Below are 27,347 nucleotides of genomic sequence, written 5' to 3' on the forward strand. Positions count from 1 at the left end.
CTCCCATCCATCCATCCACCCACCAACCCTCCCATCCATCCATCCATCCATCCATCCACCCAGCATCCTCCCATCCATCCATCTATCCTCCCATCCATCCATCCATCCATCCATCCATCCATCCATCCATCCTCCCTCCCATCTATCCACCCACCCACCCACCCTCCCTCCTGCCCATTCATCCATCCATCCATCCACCCACCCACCATCCTCCCATCGATCCAACCATCCTCCCATCTATCATCCACCCACCCACCCACCCATCCTCCTATCCGTCCATCCACCCATCCATTTAAAAGATAAATTAAGGAGAACCCACTAGGTGCCAGGCAGGTGCCCAAGCACTGAGTTCCAGCAATGGGCAAAACAGATGGTGTACTTGCTCTCCTCGAGCTCCTAGAGCTTACATCCAAGTGGGCAGAGCCAAACACTAAAATGATTCCACAAACAAATGAACAATTAAAACTGAACTGCTGGCAGGGTGTGGTGGCTCATGCCTGTAATACCAACACTTTGGGGAGACAAAGAGGGTGGATCACTTGAGGTCAGGAGTTCAAGACCAGCCTGGCCAACATGGTGAAACCCCGTCTCTATTAAAAGTACAATAACTAGCTGGGCAAGGTGGCAGGCACCTGTAATCTCAGCTATTTGGGAGGCTGAGACAGGAGAATCATTTGAACCCAGAAGCAGAGGTTGTAGTGAACCAAGTGCCACTGCACTCCAGCCTGGGTGATAAAATGAGACTCTGTCTCAAAAAAAAAAAAAAAAAAAAGAAAAAAAACCTGAACTGCTATGAAAAGGTAGCACCTTGGACCATGAAAGGAGTGTGTGCTGTGACAGCAGTGGAGGGATTTGTGTCGGAAGAGGCTTCCTAGGGGAAATGATTCTTAGGCTGAGACATCCCAAGCAAGAGGAGTTAAAGAATGGCGGGAAAACGTCCTGGGCTGGGGACTCTCTGTGCAAAGGCCCTGGGGCAGGCAGAGACCTGGCCAGCAGGAGGGACTGAAAGGAGGCCGCATGGCAGAACAGAGAGGAGGGAGGCCTGGGACAGGCTGCGGAGGGGGCAGGGCTGCAGCGCCCTCCTGGACACCACTGCCTGCACACACCCGCCACTCCTGCCCCCAGGCTCAAGTAGAGCTGCCCGCTCAACTGCCCCCACACTTGGGGCACCATCCTTTGTACCCTAAGGCCCCAGCCATGGACCTCATCCAGGACCACATGCCCCAGGACTCCTCCCACAATCCCCTTTCCTCCCTTCCCCCCAGCCCAGTGCAGGGTTCCGGGAATGCAGCTCCCTCCCTGAGCACAGAGTCCTCAGACGCATGAATGCAGGTGGGCACTGGCTTTATTTGGGACCTGCTTCTGGAAGGCGCAGGCCTGCAGGTCTCCTGGCTGGTTGCTCAGCGGGTCACACCAGCAGCTTTCCCCACAAATCCCAGGTCTAGGCCGACCCTGGCCTGCGGCCACTGTTACCACCTCAGACACTGGTCTAAGTCCAGGGCAGCTTGGGATCCCTACTCCTCTTGACCCCAAAGGCCAGCAACATGGGCTGACGCCCCTCCCTGGGGCATCTTTGGACGGGCCCTGCATCCAGCAGGGATGTGGTCATCTCTGTCCTCTCAGGGCCTGGGAGCCAGCAGGTCTGGCCGAGTGTTAGGGTGGCTTCCTGGTCTCCTTCCTTAGCAGGGAGCTGGCCACGGCCAGGGCGCCCCCCTGCACAAACCTCACGAAGTTGTCCCCAGCCAGCGGCCCCACGGCGTACAGGCCCTCCTGGCGGGTGCTCTGGTAGGTGAAGGGGTCCACGTCAACGGGGTTCCTCTTGGCGCTCAGCGGCTGGTCAGGATCCACTGCAAAGTCAGCCCCTGCCCTAGGCAGGAAGGAGAGGTCGGGGTGGGAGCCGATGAGGACCAGCACCAGGGAGACCCCAAACACCTTCTCGACACCCTCGAGGTCCTGGAACACGGCCTGGCAGTCTTCCTTGAAGCACAGCAACCGGTGCCTGGGGAGGCTGCGGTAACCCTCGTAGGGGCTGGGCGACAGGATGGACTGCTCCCGCATCATCTGGTGCACCTTGTGGTACTCGGGGTACAGCATCTTGGGCAGCTGGTTGAACACCAGGCCGGGGTCGTCCACGGCCCGCCGGAAGGCATGGATCACCGGGATGTTGTAGTGGCGGGCGTAGAGGACCGCGTCGGCCGCTGACAGCCCCGCGCCAATGATGAGGACAGGGTCCGAGGCCGGGGTCACCGCACCCACCCTTGTGGCCGCCTCCAGGGCAGACAGCTCATGGTGGACGAAGGGCAGGGCCTCCCCGGGGATGCCCAGCCGGGCCGGGCTGTCGAACGTGCCTGTGGCAAGGACCACGTTGCGGGCCCACAGCGAGAAGGGCTGCCGGGCCTGGTTCCTGGCCAGGAAGCCGCTCACCTGGAAGAGGGGGCTGGAGTCCTGGGCCCCACAGCTGCTGGGATCGGGGGTCCCCCACTCCACAGCTGTGACTACAGCACCGGACACAAAGTTACGCCCCAGACCCTTCTTGACCACGTAGTCCCTGTAGTAGTGGGCGATGTCCCCGGCCGTGGCCCGGCTGTTGCGAAGGCCTCTGTTGGGGAGGATGCAGGAGGCCAGAGTCAGACACTGTTAGGGGTTGGGGGGCTGGGTGGGATGGGAGATGTCCAGGGCGGTGTCAGTCCCTGGAGCTGGACTAGGCTGTAGCTGTGGGACTAGGCCAGGTAATTCAACCTCTCTAAGCCTCAATCTCCTCTCCTGTAAAATGGAGCTAACAAGGGTGCCTGCCTCAGGAGAGGTGGTGTAGGGTGCTGCAGGGGTGGGTGCAGAGTGCAGCCTCCAGAGCCACACTGCCTGGCCTCGAATCCTGACTCTGCCATCAGGGAGCTGTGTCTGTTTCCCCAGTGTGCAAAATGAGGAAGATGATGGTGGCAGGACCTGTTTCGTGAGGTTGTGGAGAGGATTTGGTGAGCTGATAAAAACAAAGTGCTTAGGATGGAACCTGACTGGAAGTAAGTGCCATGTAGGGACAGGCCACCATGATTGTCACCTTAAAGGATTAAATATGGTATGATTCCATTTTTATAGAGTTCAGAAACAGGCAGAACTCATCTATGGAGATGGACGTCAACAGAGGGGTTACCTCCGGGGATGGGGCAGGGGGTCCTGATCAGAAAGGGTATGGGGGCTTCTGGGAGGGGGTCTGCTTCTTGGTTCTCTGTGCTTACCTTGAGAAATTTCATCAACCTGTACTCACAGGAGTTATGTACTTTTCTATATGTAGTCAATTTATTTTATTTTATTTTATTATTTTTTGAGACGGAGTCTCACTCTGCTGCCCAGGCTGGAGTGCCGTGGTGTGATCTCAGCTCACTGCAGCCCCTGCCTCCTTGGCTCAAGTGATTCTCGCGCCTCAGCCTCCTGAGTAGCTGGGACTACAGGCGTGCAGCACCACGCCTGGCTAATTTTTGTATTTTTATTAGAGATGGGGTTTTGCCGTTTTGGCCAGGATGGTCTCGAAGTCTTGACCTCAAGTGATCCACCGGCCTCGGCCTCCCAGAGTGCTGGGATTACAGGCTTGCGCCACTGCACCCGGCCTATATGTAGTCAATTTAAAAGTTGATTTAAAGACTCCCATGTGACGCACTCACCATCGTTCCCAGCCCACGAAGTAGCAGGGGGTATTTTATTATTATTGTTGTTGTTTTGATTGTCATTCTTTCCAGGGGCAGTGACTGCAGGCCCATTCTTATGGGGGTTGAATGACAGGCTTTAGCATCATCCTAGCACCTTCCTGTATCTCACTGTGTGACCTTAGATGAGTTAATTTACCCAGCTTGCGGGGTCATGGTTCAAGATGAATTCCCTTAGGGGAGAATCCTGTGCCACCTGCTGTCTGGCTACTTGTAGCAGGAGCTGACAATGGACCCCCAAGGCCGTGCCAGTCAACCCAGCGCAGCCCGTCTGCGACCCTGGAATTTATCTCTGTGGGCAGTCATTCTCCTTTTCTCAGTTTTTTTAAAGATTGTGATACAGAACGGTCCCAAGAGCATGTTCTGTGCAGAGTTATTTATAATAATGACACAATGGAAAGAATGAACACTCCAGGGCTGGCAGGGGCTGGGTAACCTTGGCAGCACCGTGAGGGCAGGGGGTGTGTCTGCAGTGGTTTTGTGCTCTGACGTCTAAGCTCAAGGCCTGGCACATCATAAGCATTTGGTGAAGACTTGCTGGACTGGGGACGCTCACTCGCCTTTGGGAATATTGTGAGGCGGTGTAAAAGGATGGTTTTGAACCCTGTGACTTCGCCACATGAAATGCTTGGGATAGAATGTGAAAATGCAAAAGGAGGCTATAAAAGGCTGTGCTTACAAGTGAAATGTAAGTTTCTGGCTGCCTACTAACACATAGCTACACAAACCTGGATGTCTTCCTGCCAAACATGCAGAAGAGTCTTTGCATCAAAGACATAGTGAGGCCTGGAGGGGGACGCCTGGAGTGCCTGCCATTGGGGACACAGGCCTGGTCACAGCCCTGGGGGCGGAGGAAGCAGGGCTTCCCGAGAGGCAGACTGCACCCAGGTATCTGCGCTGGGGCAGCTTCTCATTGAGTGGACGCACCCCAGGAGGAGCAGGGACTGGAACTCCTTTATTCAGTGATTGAAACTGTGAGCGGAAAATCAATCTTGGGGCCCCCAAATCACTAAGTAAAAGGAAAAGTCAAGCGGGGAACTGCCTAGGGCAAAGCTGCCTCCCATCCTACTCAAAGTCTTCCCTCTGCTCACTGAGATAAATGCACATCTGATTGCCTCCTTTGGAAAGGCTTATCAGAAACTCAAAGGAATGCAACCGTTTGTCTCTCACCCGTCTGAGACCCGGAAACCCCTTCCCTGCCGGAGTCGTCCCACCTCTGGATGGAATCAATGTCCATCTTACATATAGTGATTGATGTCTCAAGTCTCCCTAACGTATACAGCCAGGCTGTGCCCTGACCACCTTGGGTACATGTTATCAGGACCTCCCGAGGCTGTGTCATGGTTGTGCGTCCTCAACCGCGGCAATTAAACTTCCTAAATTAGCCGGGCGTGGTGGCTCACGCCTGTAATCCCAGCTCTTTGGGAGGCCGAGGTGGGTGGATCACGAGGTCAGGAGATCGAGACCGTCCTGGCTAACACGGTGAAACCTCGTCTCTACTAAAAATATGAAAAAAATTAGCCGGGCTTGGTGGTGGGTGCCTGTAGTCCCAGCTACTCGGGAAGCTGAGGCAGGAGAATGGCTTGAACCTGGGAGGCGGCGCTTGCAGTGAGCTGAGATCTCGCCACTGCACTCCAGCCTGGGCGACAGAGCGAGACTTCGTTAAAAACAAACAAACAAACAAAACTTCCTAAATTAACTGAGACCCGCCTCAAATATTCAGGGTTCACAAACCATTTCTCTGGGGTGGCCATGATGGGGCAGGAAGCCAGATGTGGAGAAAATCCCCAGGAGTGAAAGTGCGGGGAGAAGTGTGGGTTTGGGGTGAGCTGTTTTCCTTCTCCATTTCCAATAAACTGCGTGACCTTAGGTGAGTTAATTTACCCAACGTGTGGGCTCATGGTTAAGGATGAAACTCACCTGTAGCAAAAGCATTAAAAAAAAAAAGAAAAAAGAAAGTCACCCTATTAGCTGACCCAGAAAGATTGTTCTAGGCCAGGCTCAGAATGGAGGGGCTGAAGGGAGACCACAAGGACTGGGGGACCTGGGCCAGAGGAACGGGGCAGGGCGTGGGGGTCAGGGGCCAGCTGTGACCCCCTCCTTAGAGGCTGGGGCACTAGGGGGAGGCCCAGTTGGGGGCCATGTGACAGGGTGGTCCGCCGCTTGCACGGGACAGGGGGTCCTCGGGCGAGCCCAGCTTTGCTGCTCACCCCATCTCATGTGGGGTGGACAAGTCCTTTCCCTATCTGAGCCTCAGTTTCCCCCCTGGAAGAAGAGGAAGACAGACCAGATGCATCCTGAAGCCCCTGTACCTCTGGCTCCTGGGCTCACTGTGGGGGGGCCTGTGAAATCCCCCAAATCACTAAGCTAAAGGGAAAAGTCAAGCTGAGAACTGCTGAAGGCCAACCTGCCTCCCATTCCATTCAAAGTCACCCCTCTGCTCACTGAGATAGATGCGTATCTGATCGCCTTATTTGGAGAGGCTCATCAGAACCTCAAAAGAATGCAACTGTTTATCTCTCACCTACCTGTGACCTGGAAGCCCCCTCCCTGCTTCCTGCCTTTGCTTCAAGCTGGCCCACCTTTCCAGACCGAACCAATGTACTTCTGACAAATATTGATTGATGTCTCATGTCTCTCTAAAATGTGTAAAACCAAGCTGTGCCCGATTACCTTGGGCACATGTCATTAGGACTTCCTGAGGCTGTCACAGGCGCGTCCTCAACCTTGGAAAAATAAACTTTCTACATTAACTGAGACCTGTCTCAGATTTTCTGGGTTCACAGGCCCAACCTTCCGTGTCCCCCAGGGCGTCCCGGGGCGGCCTCACCTTCGCTTCTTCTGCATCCAGTCCTTGACCTCCAGGTCCGGAAGACCCATCCACTGGCCTTGGCTCAGGGTCACCATGGAGCCTTCGATGGACTGCAGGGAAAGGAACGCTTTGGTCCAGGCCTCTGCCCGCCTGAACCCATTTGGGGCTAGAGAGCATGGGAGGCCTTTGCTGGGGCTGGGTAGAGGGAGGAGGGAAAGGCAGGGTTGAGGGGTGCAGAATGAGGAAAGGGAGATGCCAGAGTCCCAGCCCCAGGTGGGGAGAACGGGGGAGAGAGCCCCCCACAAGGCATGCCCTCGCTGCGCCACTCACGTGCCAGGCTCCCCCGGGGAGGTTCCGGCCCAGGACCACGTGGGGGATGGCGTGCTCCTTCTGGTGCTTCCAGGTGAGGACCGACTTCGTGTTTCCCCCGAAGTCTGTGTCTGGGCGCAGAAGGGCATCAAAGAGCAGGGCCACGGGGCTTTGGGATCGGCCTTCAAGGCCTTCGGACAGGTAGTCCAGGTCCTGGAGGGGGCACAGGTCAGAGGGGCTGCTGGAGGAGGGCGGGGTTGTCTTCCCAGAGCCTCAGGCTGGGCAGGCATGTGGGGACTGGGGCCGGGCCATTTCCCTGGCACCGGAGGGGCTCAGAAAGATGCGCACACTGAGGGCGGTTTGAAGCTCTCATTTTGAGGTCTTCCCAGGAGGCCAAGGGCCCCAGAGTACAGACCAAATGGGCAAGCTTAGATGAGACTGGAGCGATTGCCTGGTCCTACATCCCTACCCTATTATCAGCGTGGTCAGATCAGCTTGGGAGGTGCTGCCTCTTAACAGCAGATGACACAGACAGGCATATTGAAGGCTCTGACAAGTCCTGCAGCCATCATTTACCTGTTTAACTTTGCCGAACCCAGTGTGTCCCTGTTTTACTGGAGTGGGGACATTTTCCTCTGTATATTATACTGAGGAACTAGTATTCTATAGAGAGCACTTTGAAAAATGCTGATCTAGATCAAATGGTCGAGACCTATTTCCTCATCTCCACCTCAGGGGCGGGAAGGCAACCGGAGGATGTACGCTGCCTGACGAGGGAGGTCGACAAGGGGAGGTCGTGGAGGGGCACAGTGGAAGACAAGGGGTACAGAGGGAGGATTTGCGAACCCTCGTGGGCAGGAGGTAGTGGGACTGAAATATCTGTGCTGGAATTTCTCAACCTTGGCCTCACTGACATTGGAGCCAGATCATTCTTTGTAGCTAGAACAAAGTCATCCAAATGTCAGTGGGGCCAAGGTTGAGAAACTCCACCGCAGATGTTTCAGGCTCACCACCCTCGGTGTCCTGTGCAGTGTTGGACATTTGCCAGCATCCCTGGCCTCCACCCTGCCAGATTGGGTAGCACCGCCACCCTGCCATGACACCCGAATTGTCTCCAGACATTGCCAGGTGCCCCCGGAGGAGAGAAATCATCCCCTCGTTGAGAACCACGGGTCTAGGGCATAGTGAGCCCTAGACCATGTGGCATTTGTGGGTCTCCAATTTCTCTTTCACGATCTCCGTGGCTGACTTTGTGGACTCTCGAATTCTGTGTTTAGTCTTGTTTCCAGCAAACACACACTTTTGTTTTTCCCTGGGAAAGCTGCGCTAGTTTTCCAAGGGCGGGTGTGTCCTACCCAGAGCTCTGGCCCCACACTGACCCACCTGGTCCAGGATGGAGACCCCCGGGGCCTCGGTGAGCTTCCTCTGCAGCAGGGGGTGTGGGTGGATGGCATCTGGCTTCACGTAGGGTGTGTAGCCGGAGAGCAGGTAGGACAGGCAGATACCAGAGGGGCCATTACCTGGGGAGAGAGGGTGGAGGTTAAAGGGGGTGGCCTTTTCAGGTGGGGGACACTACTGTGGAGGGCTTTGATCTAGATGTGGTGCATTCATCCATTTATCCTTCATTCATAAAAATAAATTTTTATTAAGCCCTTAGCCTGTGCCAGACACTGTGCCTAATAATAATTTTAAAAAGAAGGAATGAACAACTGCTGAGAGTTTACTATGTGCCAGGAATTGTACTGAGAGCTTTCACAACAGCCTCACAACAGCTTTAGCGAGGTAAGTGCCACTCTTTTCCTCCGTTTATACTTGAGGAAATGGGCACAGAGAAGTCAAGTTACTTGCCTGTGGTCACACGGCTGGAAGGTAGACGAGCCGGGATTAAAACCCAGACAGAGGGAATGTCTGACGACACGACTGAGATTCTGAGATTGCTAAGAACTAGGTCAGATGGATGAGTGAATGTAGCACAGATTGCTACGTGGCCTGGGGGCGAGCTTGAGTGGTGGGTGCTCGTGGGCGCTCAGGGGTGCTGAGCCACCTGTTGGGTCTGCTGCTTGCACGTCTGAAGAACTGCGTCGCCATCTGTGGCACTTCCTGGGCAATTCACCAGGCACAGCCCTGTGATAGCGCTTCTCTTTTTATCTGTCCTTTCCCCTCTTCTTATCTCGTCTGATTCGGAATATTACTCATATGTAGGATACCAGGAGGAACCATATGAAATCACAGGCACCCATCTGCTTTTGCCTTACAGAAATGACCATCTCACGTGGCTCAATTGGACGCCTGCATACTGGGGGGTCATCTGTCTCCATTTTTGCAGACAGAGGACAGGAATCATAAGCCGCTGCTGTGTGTCCTCTTGTGTGGGCACCTGGCACAGTGCTGGACGCAGGGTAGTCATGGGACCAGTGTGGGCTCAGGACCAGGCCTCCCTGCCCCACGCCGGGTCGCCTCCAGCTCGTGAGTGTGTTCTAGACCCCTGGGTTCTCGCAAGTGTGAAAGGGAATGACAGTTTATAAACTGCTAAGCCTAGCACTGGCCACACAGTAAACGCTCAATGGCTTAATTTAAAGACCACTGTAAAGAGGCCAGGCCTGGGCCAGGCATGGTGGTTCACACCTATAATCCCAGCACTTTGGGAGGCTGAGGCAGGCAGATCACTTGAGGTCAGGAGTTCGAGACCAGCCTGGTCGACATGGTGAAACCCCATCTCTACTAAAAATACAAAAGTTAGCTGGGCATGGTGGCGGGCACCTGTAATCCCAGCTACTTGGGAGGCTGAGGCAGGAGAATCGCTTGAGCCCAGGAGGCAGAGGTTGCAGTGAACTAAGATTGCACTACTGCACTCCAGCCTGGGTGACAGAGTGAGACTTTGTCTCAAAATAAACAAACAAACAAACAAATAAAAAATAAACCCCAAATACAAAAAAAGAGGCCAGGCCTGGACTTGCCCAGCTCCTCCCTCAGACCTGGGGGGTACCCTGAAGGCTCAGCGGAGCCCCTCCCCGGCTGGAGCCTGACACTCACCCACAATGATGACTGGGAGGGGCTCTGAGCTGCTGGCACCGAGGTGGTCCTTTCTGGAGGAGCTCATGGCTGGTGGGGGGCTTGGGGCTGGCAGCGGACCTGGAGTGGGGGAGAGGGGAAGGAAGAGTCCGTTCAGGTGAGGCCTGGGTGTCCACACAGCCACTTCACCTCCCAGCTAGGGTGGCCTCCTGTGGCCCTCAGGGTCTGGTCCGGGGTCCCCAGGAGGCGTATCTGACGGGACTCCCTTCTTGCTCTCACACAGCCTCTGCTCCAAACAGGCCGTCTGCCCCACCCCTCCCCAGTCATGCAGAATGTGCCCTCCCCTGCTCCGGCCTGGTCGCCCCAGGCAGCCACTGTCCCTCCGAGCCTCCCTCTACTCGCCCATCTCACTGGGGCAGTAACAGTCCCGGAAACTCATTATCTGTCTTCACGAGAGACCATTCCTGCCCAACCCAGGAACAAGCCCCGCCAGGCCCTTCCGTGGGGCCCAGTGTGGCCTGGTGGACTTTGGAGTCGTCATCCAGCCCTGGCAAGTTGCTTCCTGTCCCATTCCTGGGCCTCTCTGGGTCTCAGTTTCCTCATCTGTAAAATGGAAGCAATGAGTCCCTACCTCCTAGGGTGCTTGAGGGACACAGTAGGATCACAGACGGGAAGCACCTGCCTGGAGTGAATTTGCCACAGGGAAAGGGCCAGCGCTGTGGCCTGCCCCAGGGGCTGGGCTGGACTTGGGGAAATGGAAGCAGTGGCCAGGTTTGGGGACGTGCTAGTGAACCTGCCATCTCTGGGGCAGCTGCGCCCTCTGCTGGCCCCAGGCCCAAATTGCTCAAAGGGACCCAAGCGCTGGTCCTAAAGCTACCGGTGCCCAGAGGAGCATCAGACCTACCTTCTCCCCAACACCAGCTAGCAGCGGACACCAGCCTCACCGGAGGGCCACATGCTGCCATCCTGAGGCCCACAAGGCAACACTCTTGTGGGCACAGGGATGGTGAGCATTTGGCACTTACTCTGTACCGGGTATTTCACATGTTTTTTCTCATATCCGCCTCACAATGACCCTGTGCAGTCCTGGCCATATTAATGTCCCATTTCACAGATGTGTAAACGGGGCTCAGAGAGGTCACACAAGCTTCTCAGTGTCACACAGCTGGCTTTGAAACCCAGGGTTCACTGGTGCCAAGGCCCTGCCAGTGCCACCACACATGCCACTCGGCCTGTCCCCCGTGGAGATCCAGGGCCCATCCAGGTGTCACACTCACAGGGGAAAGAGTGGGCGGGCACAGGGCTTGGACCACCCAGAGTGGCCAGGGGTGGGGGCCCAGGGTCACCTGCCTCCAGAATTCTTCCAGAGAAGGTGGGAGTCTGGATTTCTGTGTGAATGATCTGATTTGAAGAAGTGGGCAATGAATGAATACACAGTTTTGGAAGATCCTTAACAGGCCAACCAAACACAGCTGAGACCAGTGTGTGGCCTCTGATGTGTGCAGGGTGACAGAAGCCATTGTCCACCTCCAGGCAGGTCCCGAGGAGACGGATGAGACACTGCCGTACAGATAGGCCACTGATAGGACCTATGTGTCGCCCCCACAGTGACAACAACTGACCTTCTTACAGCACTCTACGGTGTGCAAAGAGGTTGCATCTAAGCAGTAGCATCCAGCCTGCTCAGCAGTCTTGAGAGGTGAGCCCTGTCACCTCTGTCTTGCAAATGAGGAGAAGGAGGCTCCCAGGGGGAGGATGTGCCCAGCGGGGAAGGGGTCTGTCAGGGACCCCTGTGTCGGTGCTCTCTGCTCCCTTGAGCATAGCCTTTCTTGCCTCCGCTGGCGTGGGGGCCAGGGACAGCCACCATGTCCTGTCTAGGCAAGCCCACGTGCCCAGCACCGAAGACCTCCTCCTCCCTTTCCAGAGAGAAAGAAGGTGACATCCTGCAGTCACCAGGGACCACATGGCCTCTTCATGCTCAGCTGCCTGCCTGGGGAGGGGATTTCAGGGTGACGCCGCCACCAATTATAATAATAGTAGTAGTCACAAGAACAACAAAGGCAGCATGCGGCTGACATTTCCATACTTCTGTGGAGTGGGCTGGGTGCCAGGCATGATCTCAACACTTAATACACATTAACAAATTGAATCCTTATTTAATCGGTTTGTTGTAAGTACTCTGAGGGCCAGAGAGTTTCTCACTGCCCTTTATAGTTTGCAAGGCGGTTGAACCAGCTCTTGCAGGCTGGGATGGATCAGAGCCTAGACCGCCCTGCTCCAGAGCCTTCTCTGTGCCCCAAGTGCTGCGACAGCTCCTGCTGAGACCCCTCTGCCGGGTGGAATGTGCAGTGTCCGTTCCAGGGTCCCCCACTGCTCTGTCGCAGCGCTAGTGGCAGGCGAGGAGGCAGAGAGACAGCTGATGACCTGGTGTTCTGGCTGGGAAGGGATCATTTCTCATTGACCCTGGGTGCTGCGCATACCCAGAGGCCTTGGAGAACAGGACTGCGGGTCCCAGAGTGCTTTCTCTGCCTCGCTCCTGGTACCCTTGAATGGCTCCGGGCCTCTCAGTCTTCATCATGGTCCCCGGGAACAGCAGCCACTGGGGAGCATGGGAACTCCTGGTAAAGGGCTTCCCCACATCACCTCCTTTGATCCTCCTAGCAACCCACACTGCAGATGAGGAGACTGAGGCTAGGAGAGGTGAAGTCATGCCCTGAGGCTATAGAGCCGGTGGGTGATGGAACCAATATTTGATCCCCGTGGGCTGACACCCCCAGGCACCCCAGCCCCTTCACCAAACGAGTGAGCCAACCTGCTCCATCTGCCCCAGTGCGCCCGCCCTGGGCCATGCCCTGCCCCTCCTTTGTTCTTTTGGATTTTCCCACCACCCCAAGAAAGGCACTTGCAGGAGCCCCTGTTGGCCAATGAGGAATCAGAACTGGCTGCCCCTTCCCACCCTTTGCAGGCAGCAGAGGACACTGATTTACCACCACGGCTTTGGGGCTCCAAGTCCAGGGCTCCCTCCTGGGACTGTCCTCAGGCACTTGAACAGAAGCTTCTGGATGCCACATACCTGAAGTCACCGCCCAGGGGCTGGACCTGAGAAGTCACTTCCTGTGCAGAGTGACACAGGATGTCCCAAAGTCCAAAGTAGCTTGACGCTGTCACTCATAACCTCGGACAAATATGCTGCCAACTTACCAAAGAGCGTTCAAAAGTTTCGTTTCAATTCCTTTTGTGCTTTTTAGTTTTATGGAGTTGGAAGAATCAATTTTTAATGTTATCTTTTTAAGTCCCTTTAATTGAAGACAGCAGATGTTGATGGAAAGAAGTTAACATTAAAAATTGATGTTTCAAATTTCACAAAGGCAAACAGGATAAAAGAAATGAAAACAGTTGCACCTTCGACTGACGTTTCTTTGAAGTGTGCAGCATTTGTACTTCTGAGGTTGTTAAAGCTGCAAACTGCTCTGAGACTCTGGGACACCTGTATGTCTGCATTTCTTTGGCACCTCTAGTGGCCATTTACTCATTTGCCTTTGAAGACACCCCAAGAGGTGGGTGTTCTTATCCCCATTGTGCAGAGGAAGAAACGCTGGTTAGGAGGAGTGGGCGTCTTGCCCCAGGTCACCTAGGAGGGTCCAAGACCACGGCCATGTGACAAATCTTAGTTCTGCGACGTCCCCTCCAGTAAAACAGCTGATTACAGGGAGACCAAGAAGGTGACATGAAGCCCTGGAGGGGCTAAAGTGTGAGGGGGTGGTCTGTCCACGCAAGTGGCACTTGCCATTTATCACAGATGAGCCCTCATCCCTGTGCCGCACACCTGGAGCCCAGGATCTCCCGCAGCTCCCCAGCCTCCCACGGACCGCCCTCCCAACCGCCACACTCTTGAGCCTCCTGAGAGAAGCTAAGTCGCTGGGACCTCCGGGGGTGAGGGCTGTTCATGGGCACCCACGGGCTCTGTCCCTCCTGAGCAGGAGAAGCAGAAACCCAGAGGGCACCCAGCCTGGCTGCCGACCCAGTGGCCTTGGAACAGCTGGGCAGCAAGCCCGGGCTGGCCACACCCGTCTTTCCTGCTAGCATCGGCGGTCACATGGGCCAGGGTACGCTGGGACTGTGGCCGCTTCAGCTGCTCGGCTGAGGGTACCAGGCACCTGGACAGGGACACAGCTGAGGATCTGGGAGGAACCTGGGGTAGGGGAGAATCCTGCTGGGCTCCAGAGAACCCAGGGGAGGGCCTCCACTCAGGACCACCCGGGATCCCTGCCTGGCGCCAGGGCTCTGTAGACCCTCCGGTCCAGCTGGGCTTGCCACTGGTGCCTGGGGTGTGCCTTGATTCCCTGCCCTGGAACCTGGCCCCGGACACTCACCTAACAGGCAGTGGTGCAGGAGCCCGGTGAGCCCGGCCAAGCTGTGCACTAGGAGGGCCAGGGGATCACGGATCACAGAGTCCCCGGCGAGATCGGGACACCCATTACCCGGTGGGGATCCGAGAGGCTCTGAGACGCCAGAGGGAAGTGAGGGTATTTCACGGGGAGGGAGGAGGCGGCGCAGGCAGTGGGCGGGGCCAGGAAAATCACTTTCATAAGCGTGAGTCAGCAGGGGCCCGTGATGAATGAACTCGCACACTGCGCGGGTGTCACGCTGCCTGCCTCATGGCCAGCCTTAAAGGGCCCCTGCTGGGCGGCCTGCCAGGGGGCCTAGGGTGGCGCTCCCTCCCAGCCACCTCCCGCTAGCCAGACCCCCATCCCTGGGGCTCAGTCTCTGGAGGAGGAACCAGTGACCTCTGAATGAGCCAGCCTGGCCTTTGCCATAAGGGAGGAGGAGACGGCTTTGTCCCGCACACAGTTAAAATAACAGTCCCTTTAAGTGGCGAAACCCCGTCCAGTTCCCGCATTCCACCTGGATTCTACTGCACCCTCCAACCCCCAGAAGCCCTCTGGCGCCAGCCTGCCTGGGCTGCGAATCCAGCTTTGCCGTTTCCCGGCTGCAGGGCTCTGGCAAGCTGCCTTAGGGCCCGCACCTCAGTGTCCTCATCTGAAAACTGGGGCCAAGTCACAGATTGTCTCTGCCAGAGTGGCTGTGAGGGTTTAAATGACATCCTCCTTGGCTGCCGTGCTTAGAACTTGAAGCCTGCTCCCCGGCTCTTCTCTCCCGTTTTGTGTGGGTAGCACTGCACACCCCACACCTTGCTGTTTCTTAATTATTATTGTTATTATTTTGAGACAGAGTTTCCCTCGTTTCCCAGGCTGGGGTACAATGGCGTGATCTCGGTTCACTGCAACCTACACCTCCCGGGCTCAAGCGATTCCCCTGCCTCAGCCTCCTAAGTAGCTAAGATTACAGGCATGCGCCACCACGCCCAGCTAATTTTGTATTTTTAGTAGAGATAGGGTTTCACCACTTTCGCAAGGCTGGTCTTGAACTCCCGATCTCAGATGATCTGCCCGCCTCAGCCTTCCTAAGTGCTGGGATTACAGGCGTGAGATGCCACACCCGGCCTATTTCTGAATTAGTTTATTGTCTCTCTTCCCAAACCAGAATGTGAGCTTTGTGTGGGCAGGGAGGTGTATTTGTGACTGCTCTACCCAGTGTCTAGAATAGCGCTTAGCACACATAGGCGCTCAATATTGGTTAAACAGAACAGAGGCAGGGAGGGAGGGAAGTAGGGAAGAAGGGAAGTAGGGAGGGAGGGGAGAGGGAAGTAGGGAGGGAGGGAGGAAGAAGAGGAAGAGGAGGGGAAGAGGAGAAGGCAGGAGGAGAGGGAAGAGGAGAAGGCAAGGAGGAAGAGGAGAGGGAAGGGGAGGAGGAAGGGAGAAGGAAGGAGAGGAGGAGGAGGAAGGAGGGGAGAAGGAGAGAGGAGGAAGAGGAGGAAGAGGGTGGAGGAGGAGCAGGGAGGGGAGGAGGTAGGAGGGGAGGCAGGAGGAGGGAGGAGGGAGGGGAGGAGAGGAGAAGGCAGGGAGGAGGGGAGAAAGCAGGAAGAGGAGGAGAAGGGAGCAGGGGAGGAGGAGGCGGAAAGGAAGCTGCTGTGGTGCACACGTGACCTCAGTGTCCATTCGCTGTTGTTTTCAGTGTTGATGTTGCTGTCGCCACTCTGGAGGGGTGGGGGATGGGGGTGCATCTTTGAGTGCAAACTTTAAGAGGGAACCAAAACCAGTAAACAAAATAATATTTTGAGGCAATTAAAAAAAATCTAAATGAATGCAAAAAAGCCAGGATAAACCCAGACAGGTTCCAGAGCAGTGCGTTGGGGCTGATGCAAAGAGGAGAACCAGGACTTCCGATGCTGTCTGTGTTTATAATAAAAGTTTGATATTTTTTCCCTTCTGTATTTTTTTCATGAATTTTGATTTGTAAGAACACTGCATGGACACAGTATGCATTCTGGTGATGGCGGTGCTTTGGTGCCCCTAAAATTTTGTGCCTGAGGTGATGCCTCACCGTCCTCACCCTCATCCTGGCCCTGGTGGCCACAGCCCTGCCCTGGAGTCATGCACAGCCTGAAAGCCACAGCCCAGGGCCCCAGAGCATCTGCCGGCAGGGGCTGGGGCTGGGTCCTGGTAGAAAACACCTCTGATGAGGTGTGAGAGTAGCAGGAACCTACAGAGGGCGCGCGCGCGCGCGCGCGCGCGAGAGAGAGAGAGAGAGAGAGAGAGAGAGAGAGAGAGAGAGAGAGAGAATGAGAATGTGTGTGCATGTGTGCACATGTGCTCATGTGTGCATGTGTGTGTGTACGTGTGTGCCAGTATGTGTGTGCATGTGTGCACGTGTGCTTATGTATGCATGTGTGTGTGTACGTGTGTGCCCATGCTGGCACTAAGGGAGGGCCTGATGGCTGGGGTAAGGGTTTAGGGGACAGAATGAGAAGCTGGGGTGAAAAAGGCTTAGGGAAGAGGTTAGGCACAGTTGGGGCCATGTGCACAGAGAGCCTGGAGGGCTGGGGAGGGAGCCAGGACTGAGCTGGGGCTCTCCTTCCCCTCCTCTGCTTCCCTGGGTGACCTGTGCTCAGGGCCCTGTGATCAGAAGAGCCCGGAATTTGGTTTAATGCTCTGCTGCCACTGCCTTAAAATTGTTAATTTTGACATGAATGTCCTGAATTTCCATGTAGTACTAGGCCCCCAAAATCACATGATGCGTCCAGCCTGGGGCTGCACCCTGCATGAGGCTGGGTACGTGGGAGCTGCCTGTGGGTTCAGCCCTGGCAGGCTGGGTAGGCTTTGACGAGGCATGGTCCCCTCAGTCTCAGTTTTACCTAGGGGAAATGGGCCCTCAGTAGCAGTGCCCCACGTGGTGGAGGGGCAGCAGGAAGCCCCTTGCTCTGAGCCCCAGCTCCTGGCCAGTGCCTAGCCCCACCACAGGTGTGTCGTGTGACCTGGGGTGGGAAGCCTCCCTCTCTGGGCTTCTGTTCCAGCTGTGGCCTTGTGACCAACACTCTGACACTATGAATGTGCAGCTCCAACACACCAGGACCTAGACAGGGGTTTTGAACATGAGGGCGGGGAGGGATGCAGCTGCGGCCGACGTACCTCTTGTCTGCACTGCATATTTCCCTGGCAGCAGCCTCTTGGTCTCCACTTGCCCATCCCACCGCGCCTGGTCTGCAGCTTCCCAGTCGTTGTGAATGTGTAAACTGAGGTAGAGAGAGACATGCACCCAGGATCAGAGACCCCCTACCCTGGAGTGCTCAACTCCTTAAGGCTGGGGCTTGAGAAGGCCCGAGGCTGGGGGTCCGGAGGGGAGACCCAGGAAGGAGGTGGGCTTCCCTGGACGCTGTCTCGTCTCCTGGGCTTGGCCTGGCCTTCCTCCAAACCTGCCCTGCCCCTGCTGACCCTGACCTTGTTCTAGAATTGGAAGATTTGCTGATATGGAGAACTGTGGGGCGAGACGTGGACTTTCCTCCCTGCCATCTTGTTTACCTGTCAGGTGATTATTGGGAACAGAATTGCTCAGTTGCTCCTAGAAAGCTTGACTAAGGCAAAGACCGACACTGCTAAAGGCAGGCAAAAGGGCGGTGGTCAGAGGGGCCGTGGAGAGGGGAGGAGCCAAGTGGGTCTTTGTAGGCTGACTTGAGGGGGCTGGCTGTCTTGGGTGCCAGTGGGAGCCCTGGTTCCCCTGGACCTGCCTTGTGCTCTTTAAGGCCATGAGTTCAAGTGGCTATTGAGAGCTCGCGACGTGATCCTCCAAATTCAGGCGCGCTCACAAAAGGGTTTCCAGAGGCAGCAAAAGAAAACAGAGGTTCCAGGGAAATTTGAATTTCCGATAAATAAGAAATAAACTTTTAGTGTATCTTCAATATTGCACATGACATACTTAACACTAAAAGTTTATTTCTTGTTATCTGAAATTCAAATTTCCCTGGCAGCCTGTATTTTGTCAACTCTAGTTGTAAATGTAAAATACATACCAGAATTCAAAGAATTAGTACCAAAAAGGTAAAATATCTCATTCATAATTTTAATATGGATTACATGTTGCAATGAAAATAAGGAAAATATCTGACATGCTGGGATAGACAGAATATATTATTGAAATTAGGCCGGGCGTGGTAGCTCACGCCTGTAATCCCAGCACTTTGGAAGGCTGAGGTGGGCAGATCACCTGAGGTCAGGAGTTTGAGACCAGCCTGGCCAATGTCGTGAAACCGCATCTCTACTAAAAATATAAAAATTGGCCGGGCATGGTGGCCGTCACCTGTAATGCCAGCTACTCAGGAGTCTGACACAGGAGAACTGCTTGAACCTCAGAAGTGGAGGTTGCAGTGAGCTAAGATTGAGTCACTGCACTTCAGCCTGGGTGACCGAGTGAGACTCCATCTTAAAAAAAAAAAAAGAATATATTATTAAAATTAATTTCACCCATCTCTTTATTTTAACTTTGCTACTGGGACATTGGAGGACACACATGTGGCTCTCGTTGGGTCTTTGTTGGAGCTGGCGTGGACTTCGGCACTGTTGCTAACAGGAGCTGGGACATTCCAGGGTTTCTCGCTGAAAGCCCCACTCTGTCCCAGGAACCCCCAGGCCTGGGTAAACTAGGACGGTTGGTCACCCCGCAGTGCCGCAAGTGCCCAGGCGGGCAGTGTGGCCAGTAGAGGTGCTTTTCTTCTGAGCCTCAGTTTCCCCATCTGTGTACTGCTCCTGCCAATGTGGAGTGTTGGGGTGCTGGCAGCTGATCCGTGCAGGCTGAAGGAAGGGGCCTGGCACTGGGGGGGGAGCTCACACACAGCAGCCCTGGTGCTGGATGGCAGGCCCCCTCTGCAGGCCTTCCTCAGCCCCCCTGCAGGCTGCCTAGGAGCTGAGAAGCCAGGGGAGAAGAGGGTAGGGGTGGCCTCAGGTTGCATCCCTGGTGTCCTTGGTATCAAAATGGATCCCTGGTCCCCTATTGGAAAACCACCATCCCTCTCTGCCTACGAAATCCCAGAGCTATTCAAAGGGGCCTCTCTTGACTCCTCCTCATCCCTTCCCGCCTCTGTTTCTTGCCTCCCTCTTCCTCATCCAGTGGCTCCCCCAGCTCTGCCATTGCTGGACACCTGCAGGCATTGGGCACTGTGAATAGAGGGTTCTTTAGGCACAGCTGAGGCTCAGAGAGGCCGATCTAAAGCTTGAGGCCACACAGTGTGAGTGGCAGAGCTGAGGCTCGAACCCAGCTGCAGAGTTGGGCACCTCCAGGAAAAGACACACAGCAAAACAATGAAGGAAGCCTCCTTCTTGCCTCAGATACAAAGGCACAAGTCCAGAGACACGGCCAGGTTCACCTCGCCATGGCCTGCGGGTCCTGAAGGGCCTGGCCATGTCCACGGCCACTGACACTGTAGGTGCATTTCTTGGACCCATGCTTTAGACCTGCACAACAGTCCAGCGAGGAGGGCACGGTGCTATTATTTTCCCCACACTACAGGTGAGGAAACGGAGGCCCTGAGTGTAAGGTGTGATCCAAGTCATGGTCAATGGCAGAGCTGGGGCTGTCAGCCCATCCTGCCCCCAGCTGTGGCATGAAGAGATTAGGCCATTCCAGCTCATGAAACAACTAATATTTGTTTGGTGCCACAAGGTTTACAGAGCCTGTTCACCCACACTCTGTTATCGATTCTCCCAGAACACACAGAGGTGGGCAGATATTTACAATACCGATTTTAGTTTACAGATGAAGAAAGCCGGAGGAGCCCTCCCAAGGCCATAGAAAATGAAGTGGGGTAAAGGGATTCAGACTTTAGTCTGCCTGGAGGCAAAGCCATTGAGGGCATGGGCGTGAGCTGTCAGCGCCCTGCTCAGGGAAGAGAGCATCACCTAGCTCCAGGGGGTGGGGGTGCAGGGTCACTCTTGCCCCCTGGAGAAGATGGTGTCACAGCTGGGGACCCAGGGCCCAGGGAACCGGGTAGAGGGAAGTGAGGAGCCATAGGAGGAGGGTGGGAAAGGGTGGCCGCACTGGGGTGAGGCTGGGGAGGTTCCCGTGTCTTCAGGCAGCCACATCCTGTCTTCCCTGATTCCTCCCTCTTTTTCCCAAAACCCAGGGGAGAATCTCGGCAGGAGAGGGAATGTGCCTGTCGCAGAGTTCCAGTGGTCAGGAGGTGAGGCCCAGCTGTGTAAAAGCCCTCCACTTTGGCGTCAGACAAGCTGGGACTGGGCTCCGTCACTTTCGGCTGCGTGACGCCGGGCCTGTGGCTGAACCTCTCAGCACTTCCATTTCCGTGTGTGAGACGGGGATAGCGGCACCTGTCTGCTGGCGGAGCCTCTGTCTCCGCTGCACATTGCGATCGGCTGGGGAGATTTTAAAATACACTGACGCCCAGGCCCCGGCCCAGAGGGGTCTGACATCCCTGGGCTGGGGTGTGGCTGGACATGGGGAGTTTTGTCCCCGGTGATGGTCTGGGCTGAGAGCCTCTGTCCCTGTGGCTGTTGGAGGATGAGCTGAGACACAACCTAGAAATTGCCCGGCCTGTGGAGGTGCCACATACATCACACCTCCCTCCACCCAGCAGCCCATCTATTTTATAAAATACATTCATTGCCCCGTTGAAGGAACAGCCACAGGTTCTAAAGGAAAAGTTCATCTTCAGAGGAGCCAGGCCAGCAGGATGGCAGGGGCCTGCTGGTGACCCTGGTGGGGGGGTGTGTGGCTAATGGGAAGCCCAAAGGGCCACTGAATCGGCCACCTGGAACAGAGAACCCTGTCGGCACCTTGCTCATTCACCACGTGCAGGATAAGCCCTTTCCTTGACTCAGTTCCCGTAACACTGACTTTGAACTCAATGGACTTTGAATTTGGCATTTCCCATTGGGCGTTTCATGTCATTCATCCTAAGCGTGGCCCTGATCCCCAAATTAACAACCTTTCTTTTTTTTTTTTTTTTTTTTTTTTTAGTAGAGATGAGGTTTCACCATGTTGCCCAGGCTGGTCTGGAACTCCCGACCTCAAGTGCTCCACCCACCTCAGCCTCCCAAAGTTTTGGGATTACAGGTGTGAGCCACCAGGCTGGGCCCAAATTACAATCTTAAAGGAAAAAGTTCCAGGGGAAAAACCCCCAAGAGAGAAATGGTTACAACAGACAAGGAGGCATCAACTGCAGCATTAATACTAATATTAATATTAATAGTGAAAAACTGGGAGCAACTTCCGTGTCCAACTATGAGAACCATTCAGCAAACACAGGCAAATGCCCAGAGAGGAATATGATGCAGCCTTAAGAAATGGAGTTATAGAACCAGGCGGCAGAGCGGCAATAAGACAAGCAGGTGATGAGACCAGGCTGATGCCGTGTCCGATGTGTAGGCCGCTGGGCAGGAGCTGGAAAGGGATGAGGAAGAAAGAAAGAAGCTAGACTGATTGCTGGGGCCAAGGAATTTTATGTGAGTTTTTAAAATTCTAATTTCTATTATATTTGTATAATGAACAATAATCCTAAGGAAAGGCAATTCGGTGGGACAAGGACCTTCTGTGTTTTGCTGAGTTCACTCGGTGTATCACAGATGCCTAGCACAGAGCCCAGGGCATAACGGTAGCTCCATAAATATTAACTGAATGAATGAATGAATCCTGTTGCTTTCATATTTTGCTGATAGACTCTTTTTTTTTTTTTTTTTGAGATGGAGTCTCGCTCTGTCACCCAGGCTGGAATGCAGTGGTGCAATCTCTGCTCACTACAACCGCTGCCTCCCAGGTTCAAGTGATTCTCCTGCCTCAACCTCCCAAGTAGCTGGGATTACAGCCATGCCCCACCATGCCTGGCTAATTTTTGTATTTTTAGTACAGGTGGGGTTTCACCATGTTGGCCAGCTGGTCTCAAACTCCTGATCCCAGGTGATCTGCCCACCTCGGCCTCCCAAAGTGCTGGGATTACAGGCGTGAGCCACCGCGCCCGGCCAACTCTTAAAACATTTTTCAGCAGGCATGGCTCCTCTTGGCTTTATACTGTATGCATATGGATTGACACGCCTTTCACATATTTACTTTTTACTTTTTTGAGACAGTCTTACTGCGTCACCCAGGCTGGAGTGCAGTGGTGCGATCTTGGCTCACTGAAACCTCTGCCTCCTGAGTTCAAGCTATTCTTGTGCCTTAGCCTCTTGAGTAGCTGGGATTACAGGCATGTGTCACCATGCCTGGCTCAGTTTTGTATTTTTAGTAGAGATGGGGTTTCACCATCTTCCTCACGCTGGTGGTCTCAAACCCCTGGACTCAAGCGATTCGCTTGCCTCGGCCTCCCAAAGCGCTGGGATTACAGGAGTGAGCCTGGCAATACGTTTACATGTTTGATGATCATTTCGAACTGGCCAAAGGTGAAGACAGAGCCCTGTGGTTCACCATTAGAGATGCTGTCTCCAGTGGGAATAGCTCTGTTACTGGAAGAGGGCTGAGTGCAAAGGGTCCTGTCCATGCAGTCAGGAACTCTGGGTTGCGTCTCAGCTCTGGAACTTCCTAGCTGGGTGTTCTTGGGCAAGTTGCTTCTCTTCTCTGAGCCTCAGTCTCCTCATCTACACAACAGGAATAGTAACACCTGTTCCCCAAGGTGGCTTGTCGCCTGACATGTCCTAGCTCCTCCGTAAACGGTGGGTACCCCCCACCTCTGTCCACCAAACCCTGGGCCTTCCCTGTGGGCGTTAATCATCCAGCTCTCTGCAGCCACTGACTTTCCTGTCATGCAGCCTGCATTTCCCAACAACTGCCCTCCAGGGCAGTCACTCTCCAAGTGCAGGTCCCTGGAGCAGCAGCATCAGCAGCACCAGCAGCACCTGGAAATGCATCAGAAATGCAGATTCTCAGGCTCACCAGAGACCCAGTAGATCAGAAGTCCTGGGTGTGGGCCCGGCCACCTGCGCTTTCACGCGCCTTCTGGGTGGTCCTGATGCTTGCTTGGGTTTGAGAGCCGCTACCGTAGGACAGGATGAGAAACTCCACCAGGGGCCTCTCTGCCTATACCCTCCTTGGGACCAGTCCGTCCATAGGCACAGCAAGAATGACAGGCATGTGGCCTGTCCCTCCTGGGGAATCCAGGGTAGACCCTCTGGGTGACAGCGTCTCCATTCCTACAGGATCCTAACCCATAAGCATGTGCTAGAATTCTGCCGGGAAGGGCTGTCAGTCCCCACGGCTGGGGTTCTTGCACATGCCTCCCTCATTCTGCAGAAAACTGGAGCCCCTCCTGCGTGTCCCTGCCCCTAAGGGTCCTGCCGCTTTCCTGTGACCCAGCAGTGACAGTGGCTCTAATGGCAAGTCCCCTGCACACCAGGAGGTCACTTTGCAGCATGAGGAGGTCTGCAGACTCCAGTCCCTTGCCCAGACTTCCATTCCTTCCTAACAAGTGTGTGACCACTCCAGTACGAGTCCCTTGCCCTCAGCAGAGAGGTCATTGTCCCTCTGGAGGGGGAAGGACCGTCACTTTCCTTTTTTTCTTTTTCCCACAGCTGCTTTAAAACAAAACAAACCAAACAAAACAAACCCTGCGTGCTGCTCTTATCAGACTCCACAAACATTCTAGGCCTTGACTTCTGGCACAGGTAGGGTCAGCGACATAACTGACAGTCATGTGAGCCATGCCCCTCCCCAGACACAGGGCCAGCCCAGCCTGCGAGCACTCTGCACCTTTCTTTTGTGTTATTTTTGAGATGGAGGCTTGCTCTGTCGCCCAGGCTGCAGTACAATGGCACAATCTTGGCTCACTGCAACCTCTGCATCCTGGGTTCAAGTAAGTCTCCTGCCTCAGCCTTCCAAGTAGCTGGGATTATAGGCGCCACACTCGGCTAATTTTTTTATTTTTAGTAGACACGGGGTTTCACCATGTTGGCCAGGCTAGTCTTGAACTCCTGACCTTGTGATCCACCCACCTTGGCCTCCCCAAATGCTGGGATTATAGGCATGAGCTGCCATGTCCGGTCCACTCCGCACCTTTCTCTGCAGAGGAGCCATAGTGCCAGGCCTCCTGGCATTCTGGGGAGTCTCCTGGCCTTTGGGCTCCTGTCACTAGGCAAAGCAGGATTCCAGAGTCCTGTCCTTTTCTACCAAGGCCCTGAAACCTCCAGAATCTGATATACTACAAATTAGATCCTGCCCTGCTCTACTGAACATCCGGCAGGGGTTCCTCCTGTCCCCAGGCCCACCCCAGACTGATGGCCCGGCACTGACAAGCCCCTGCAGGGACTGACCTGGGAGGACCTCCCCACCCGGTCTCTCTGCTCTGTCCTTCCAGGGCATGGGCCTGCCCGTGGCCGCCTCCTTACACCTGTACTGCGCGGCTCTGCCTGGAGGCCCTTCTTTGCTTTACCTTGGTCTGGGCAACCCTCTCTAGATTTGTCTCTAGTTTTCCACTGTCCAGAGAAGCGGCGGGAATGGAGCGTGCATCTCTGTGGCCCTGCTGTGGATGGGGCTTGTACCAGGAACTTTGTAAGTGCACTCCTGGCTAGGAGGTTCTGAGGCTCCTGCTCTGAAAACCAGACCAGACGAGCCGAAAAGTGATTCCAGGCTGGGCGCAGTGGGTCACACCCGTAGTCCCAGCACGCTGGGAGGCTAAGGCAGGTAGATCACTTGAGGTCAGGAGTTGGGAGACCAGCCTGGCCAACATGGTGAAACCCCATCTCTACTAAAAATACAAAAAATGGTGGTGTGTGCCTGTGGTCCTAGCTGCTTGGGAGGCCAAGGCAGGAGAAGAGTTTGAACTCAGGAGGCGGAGATCACACCACTGCACTCCAGGCTGGGTGAGACCTAGTCTTGGAAAAAAAAAAAAAAGGGCATTCCAGCTGGGTGTGGTGGCTCATGCCTATAATCCCAGCACTTTGGGAGGCTCAGGAGGGTGGATCACGACGTCAGGAGTTCGAGACCAGCCTGACCAACATGGTGAAACCCCGTCTCTACTAAACATACAAAATTAGCTGGGCGTAGTGGCGTGTGCCTGTATCTACTAAACATACAAAATTAGCTGGGCGTAGTGGCGTGTGCCTGTAGTCCCAGCCACTTGGGAGGCTGAGGCAGGAGAATCGCTTGATCCCCGGAGGTGGAGGCTGCAGTGAGCCGACATCGTGCCATTGCACTCCAGCCTGGGCAGCAGAGTGAGACTACCTCTCAAAGAAAAAAAAAAAGGCATTCCTGCCGGGGTGCCCCGTGTCATGTTGCCCAGGCTGGTCTCAAACTCCTGGGGTCAAGTGGTCATCCCGCTTCGGCCTCCCGTGCTGGCATTACAAGCGTGAGCCACCCGGCCGGGCTCAGCAGTCAACCCCTTTTCTGACTTCCGTCCCATACATCAGTTGTGCCTGTTCTTGATGTTGGCATAGATGGAACCGCACAGGACGTTCTCTCTTGTGCCTGGCTTCTGTGGCTCTACGTCGCGTCTCTGTTGGTCACCACACTGATGTGCAGACCAGCGGTTCCCCCTTCTCACTGCTGAACGGGTCCCCTGTCTGAACACCTGCAGCTCTGTTTCCCGGGGATGGAGGCTCACTGTCACCAGCCTGCTGCCGGGGCCGTTCCCGTGGGAGTCTTTGTGTGCCATGTGTTTTCACTTGGGCATTTGGGTGAAGACTGAGAAGTGGCACTACTGGGCCACAGGGAAGGTGAGGGTGATGTGTATTAGAAACTGCACCCACTTTTCCAGAGGGCTGCCCCCACTGCACCAGGGTTTCCCCAGCAGCCTTTCAGCATCCAGCCCCCTCCTCCCTGCTACCACGTGGGCTTTCTACCTGCAAGGCAGGCCGGGCCCCTCCCTTGCTTACAGCACTTTGATGACTGCCTGGCCTTCAGAGGAAAACTTTAGACTCAGCTGAGCCACAGACCTCCTATCCCCCAGCCCTGTGGGTCTCCCCAGCTGGACCTCTGACTGGTTCCCACGTTGGACCTCATGTTCCAGCCGTACTGAAAGCCCACTGTCCTCTGAGGACATGCCATTTCTGTCCTTCTGCACAAACTGTCTTTTCTGCCTGGAGCACAGGTCCCTCCCTCGCCCTCCTGGGGAGAGCCTCTCTGTCTTCTAAGATCTCTAAAGCATCTTCTCACCCTGCTAACTCCTCCAAGGTCCTGACTGGCATCCTCTGGCGGCCTCCACCTGCCTCCTGGAAGCCACCTTGGTTTGGGCTGTCTGAGCACCCTGGGTTTCTGTTGTTGCTGAGGATGCTGTACAGTCAGGGCAGGGATGGTGACTTTTTCCTCCCCAGCTGTGTCCCCAGAGCCCAGCAGGACAAGGAGGCCTCAGTAAACACGCAGTCAATCCGTGAAACTGAGTGTGGGTGGGCACAAGCTGAGGGATGAGTTCCACGCTGAAGGGGGCAGCAGCGTGAACGTCTGCAGATGCCTGTTCCTGTGAACATCACCCAGGACAAGCAGGGGAGTACGCCCAGACTCCTGGAAGGCTTCCTTGGGGCCCCTCAGTTTTTTTTTTTTTTTTTTGTTGAGATGGAGTCTTGCTCTGTTGCCCAGGCTGGAGTGCAGTGGTGCAATCTCAGCTCACTGCAAGCTCTGCCTCCCAGGTTCACGCCATTCTCCTGCCTCAGCCTCCCAAGTAGCTGGGACTACAGGCACCTGCCACCATGCCCGGCTAATTTTTTTGTATTTTTAGTAGAGATGGGGTTTCAGTGTGCTAGCCAGGATGGTCTCAATCTCCTGACCTCGTGATCCACCCGCCTCAGCCTCCCAAAGTGCTGGGATCACGGGCCTGGGACCCTCAGTTTTTTTACCCCTTTCTGCTTTTTGTCCCCACAGATTAATTTTGTCTGTTCTGAACTTGACATAAATGGAATCACACAGTGTCCTCTCTCGCGTCTGGCTTGTTTTGATGTGTCTCCGAGATTCAGCCACACTCCTGCTTTGAGAGGCAAATTCCTCTGCCTTGACATGTGGCATCTTTCTTAGCCTGGACGTGACTGTTTCTCCCCCTAGACTTCTCTTCCGACTTCCTGTTTCCTTCCTCTGCCGGGGTGGGGCTTGGTCTGTAAGTTTCTGGTTTCTGAGTAGACACGTCCTCTTCTTCTTGTTCTTGGCAAGTTATCCTTGACATTCAGGACATTTGAATTTGAATATCCTTGAAATACACG

The 27,347-nt window shown here is 54.9% G+C and overlaps 1 protein-coding gene across 2 annotated transcripts in view; it reads right to left on the bottom strand.

The window, feature by feature from the left end:
* Positions 1-1,328: 1,328 nt before the first annotated feature.
* The window catches only part of OSGIN1 (oxidative stress induced growth inhibitor 1), a 34,231-nt gene continuing 8,212 nt past the window's right edge, over positions 1,329-27,347 (bottom strand). The window contains exons 1-6 of one of the 2 annotated variants that reach the window (XM_032156327.2): positions 14,205-14,335; positions 9,853-9,951; positions 8,203-8,339; positions 6,841-7,032; positions 6,529-6,620; positions 1,329-2,599 (exon numbers count right to left, since the gene is read on the bottom strand). In XM_032156327.2, the coding sequence (XP_032012218.1) occupies positions 1,654-2,599; positions 6,529-6,620; positions 6,841-7,032; positions 8,203-8,339; positions 9,853-9,919 (1,434 nt within the window). In that variant the 5' untranslated portion in view covers positions 9,920-9,951; positions 14,205-14,335 and the 3' untranslated portion in view covers positions 1,329-1,653. Of the gene's footprint in view, positions 2,600-6,528; positions 6,621-6,840; positions 7,033-8,202; positions 8,340-9,852; positions 9,952-14,204; positions 14,336-17,360; positions 17,465-27,347 lie in introns of those variants that run through there. The other variant, XM_058440441.1, reaches the window with a different exon arrangement.

The sequence above is a fragment of the Hylobates moloch genome, unplaced genomic scaffold (assembly GCF_009828535.3).
Source record: "Hylobates moloch isolate HMO894 unplaced genomic scaffold, HMol_V3 SCAFFOLD_6, whole genome shotgun sequence".
Classification (NCBI taxonomy): domain Eukaryota; kingdom Metazoa; phylum Chordata; class Mammalia; order Primates; family Hylobatidae; genus Hylobates; species Hylobates moloch.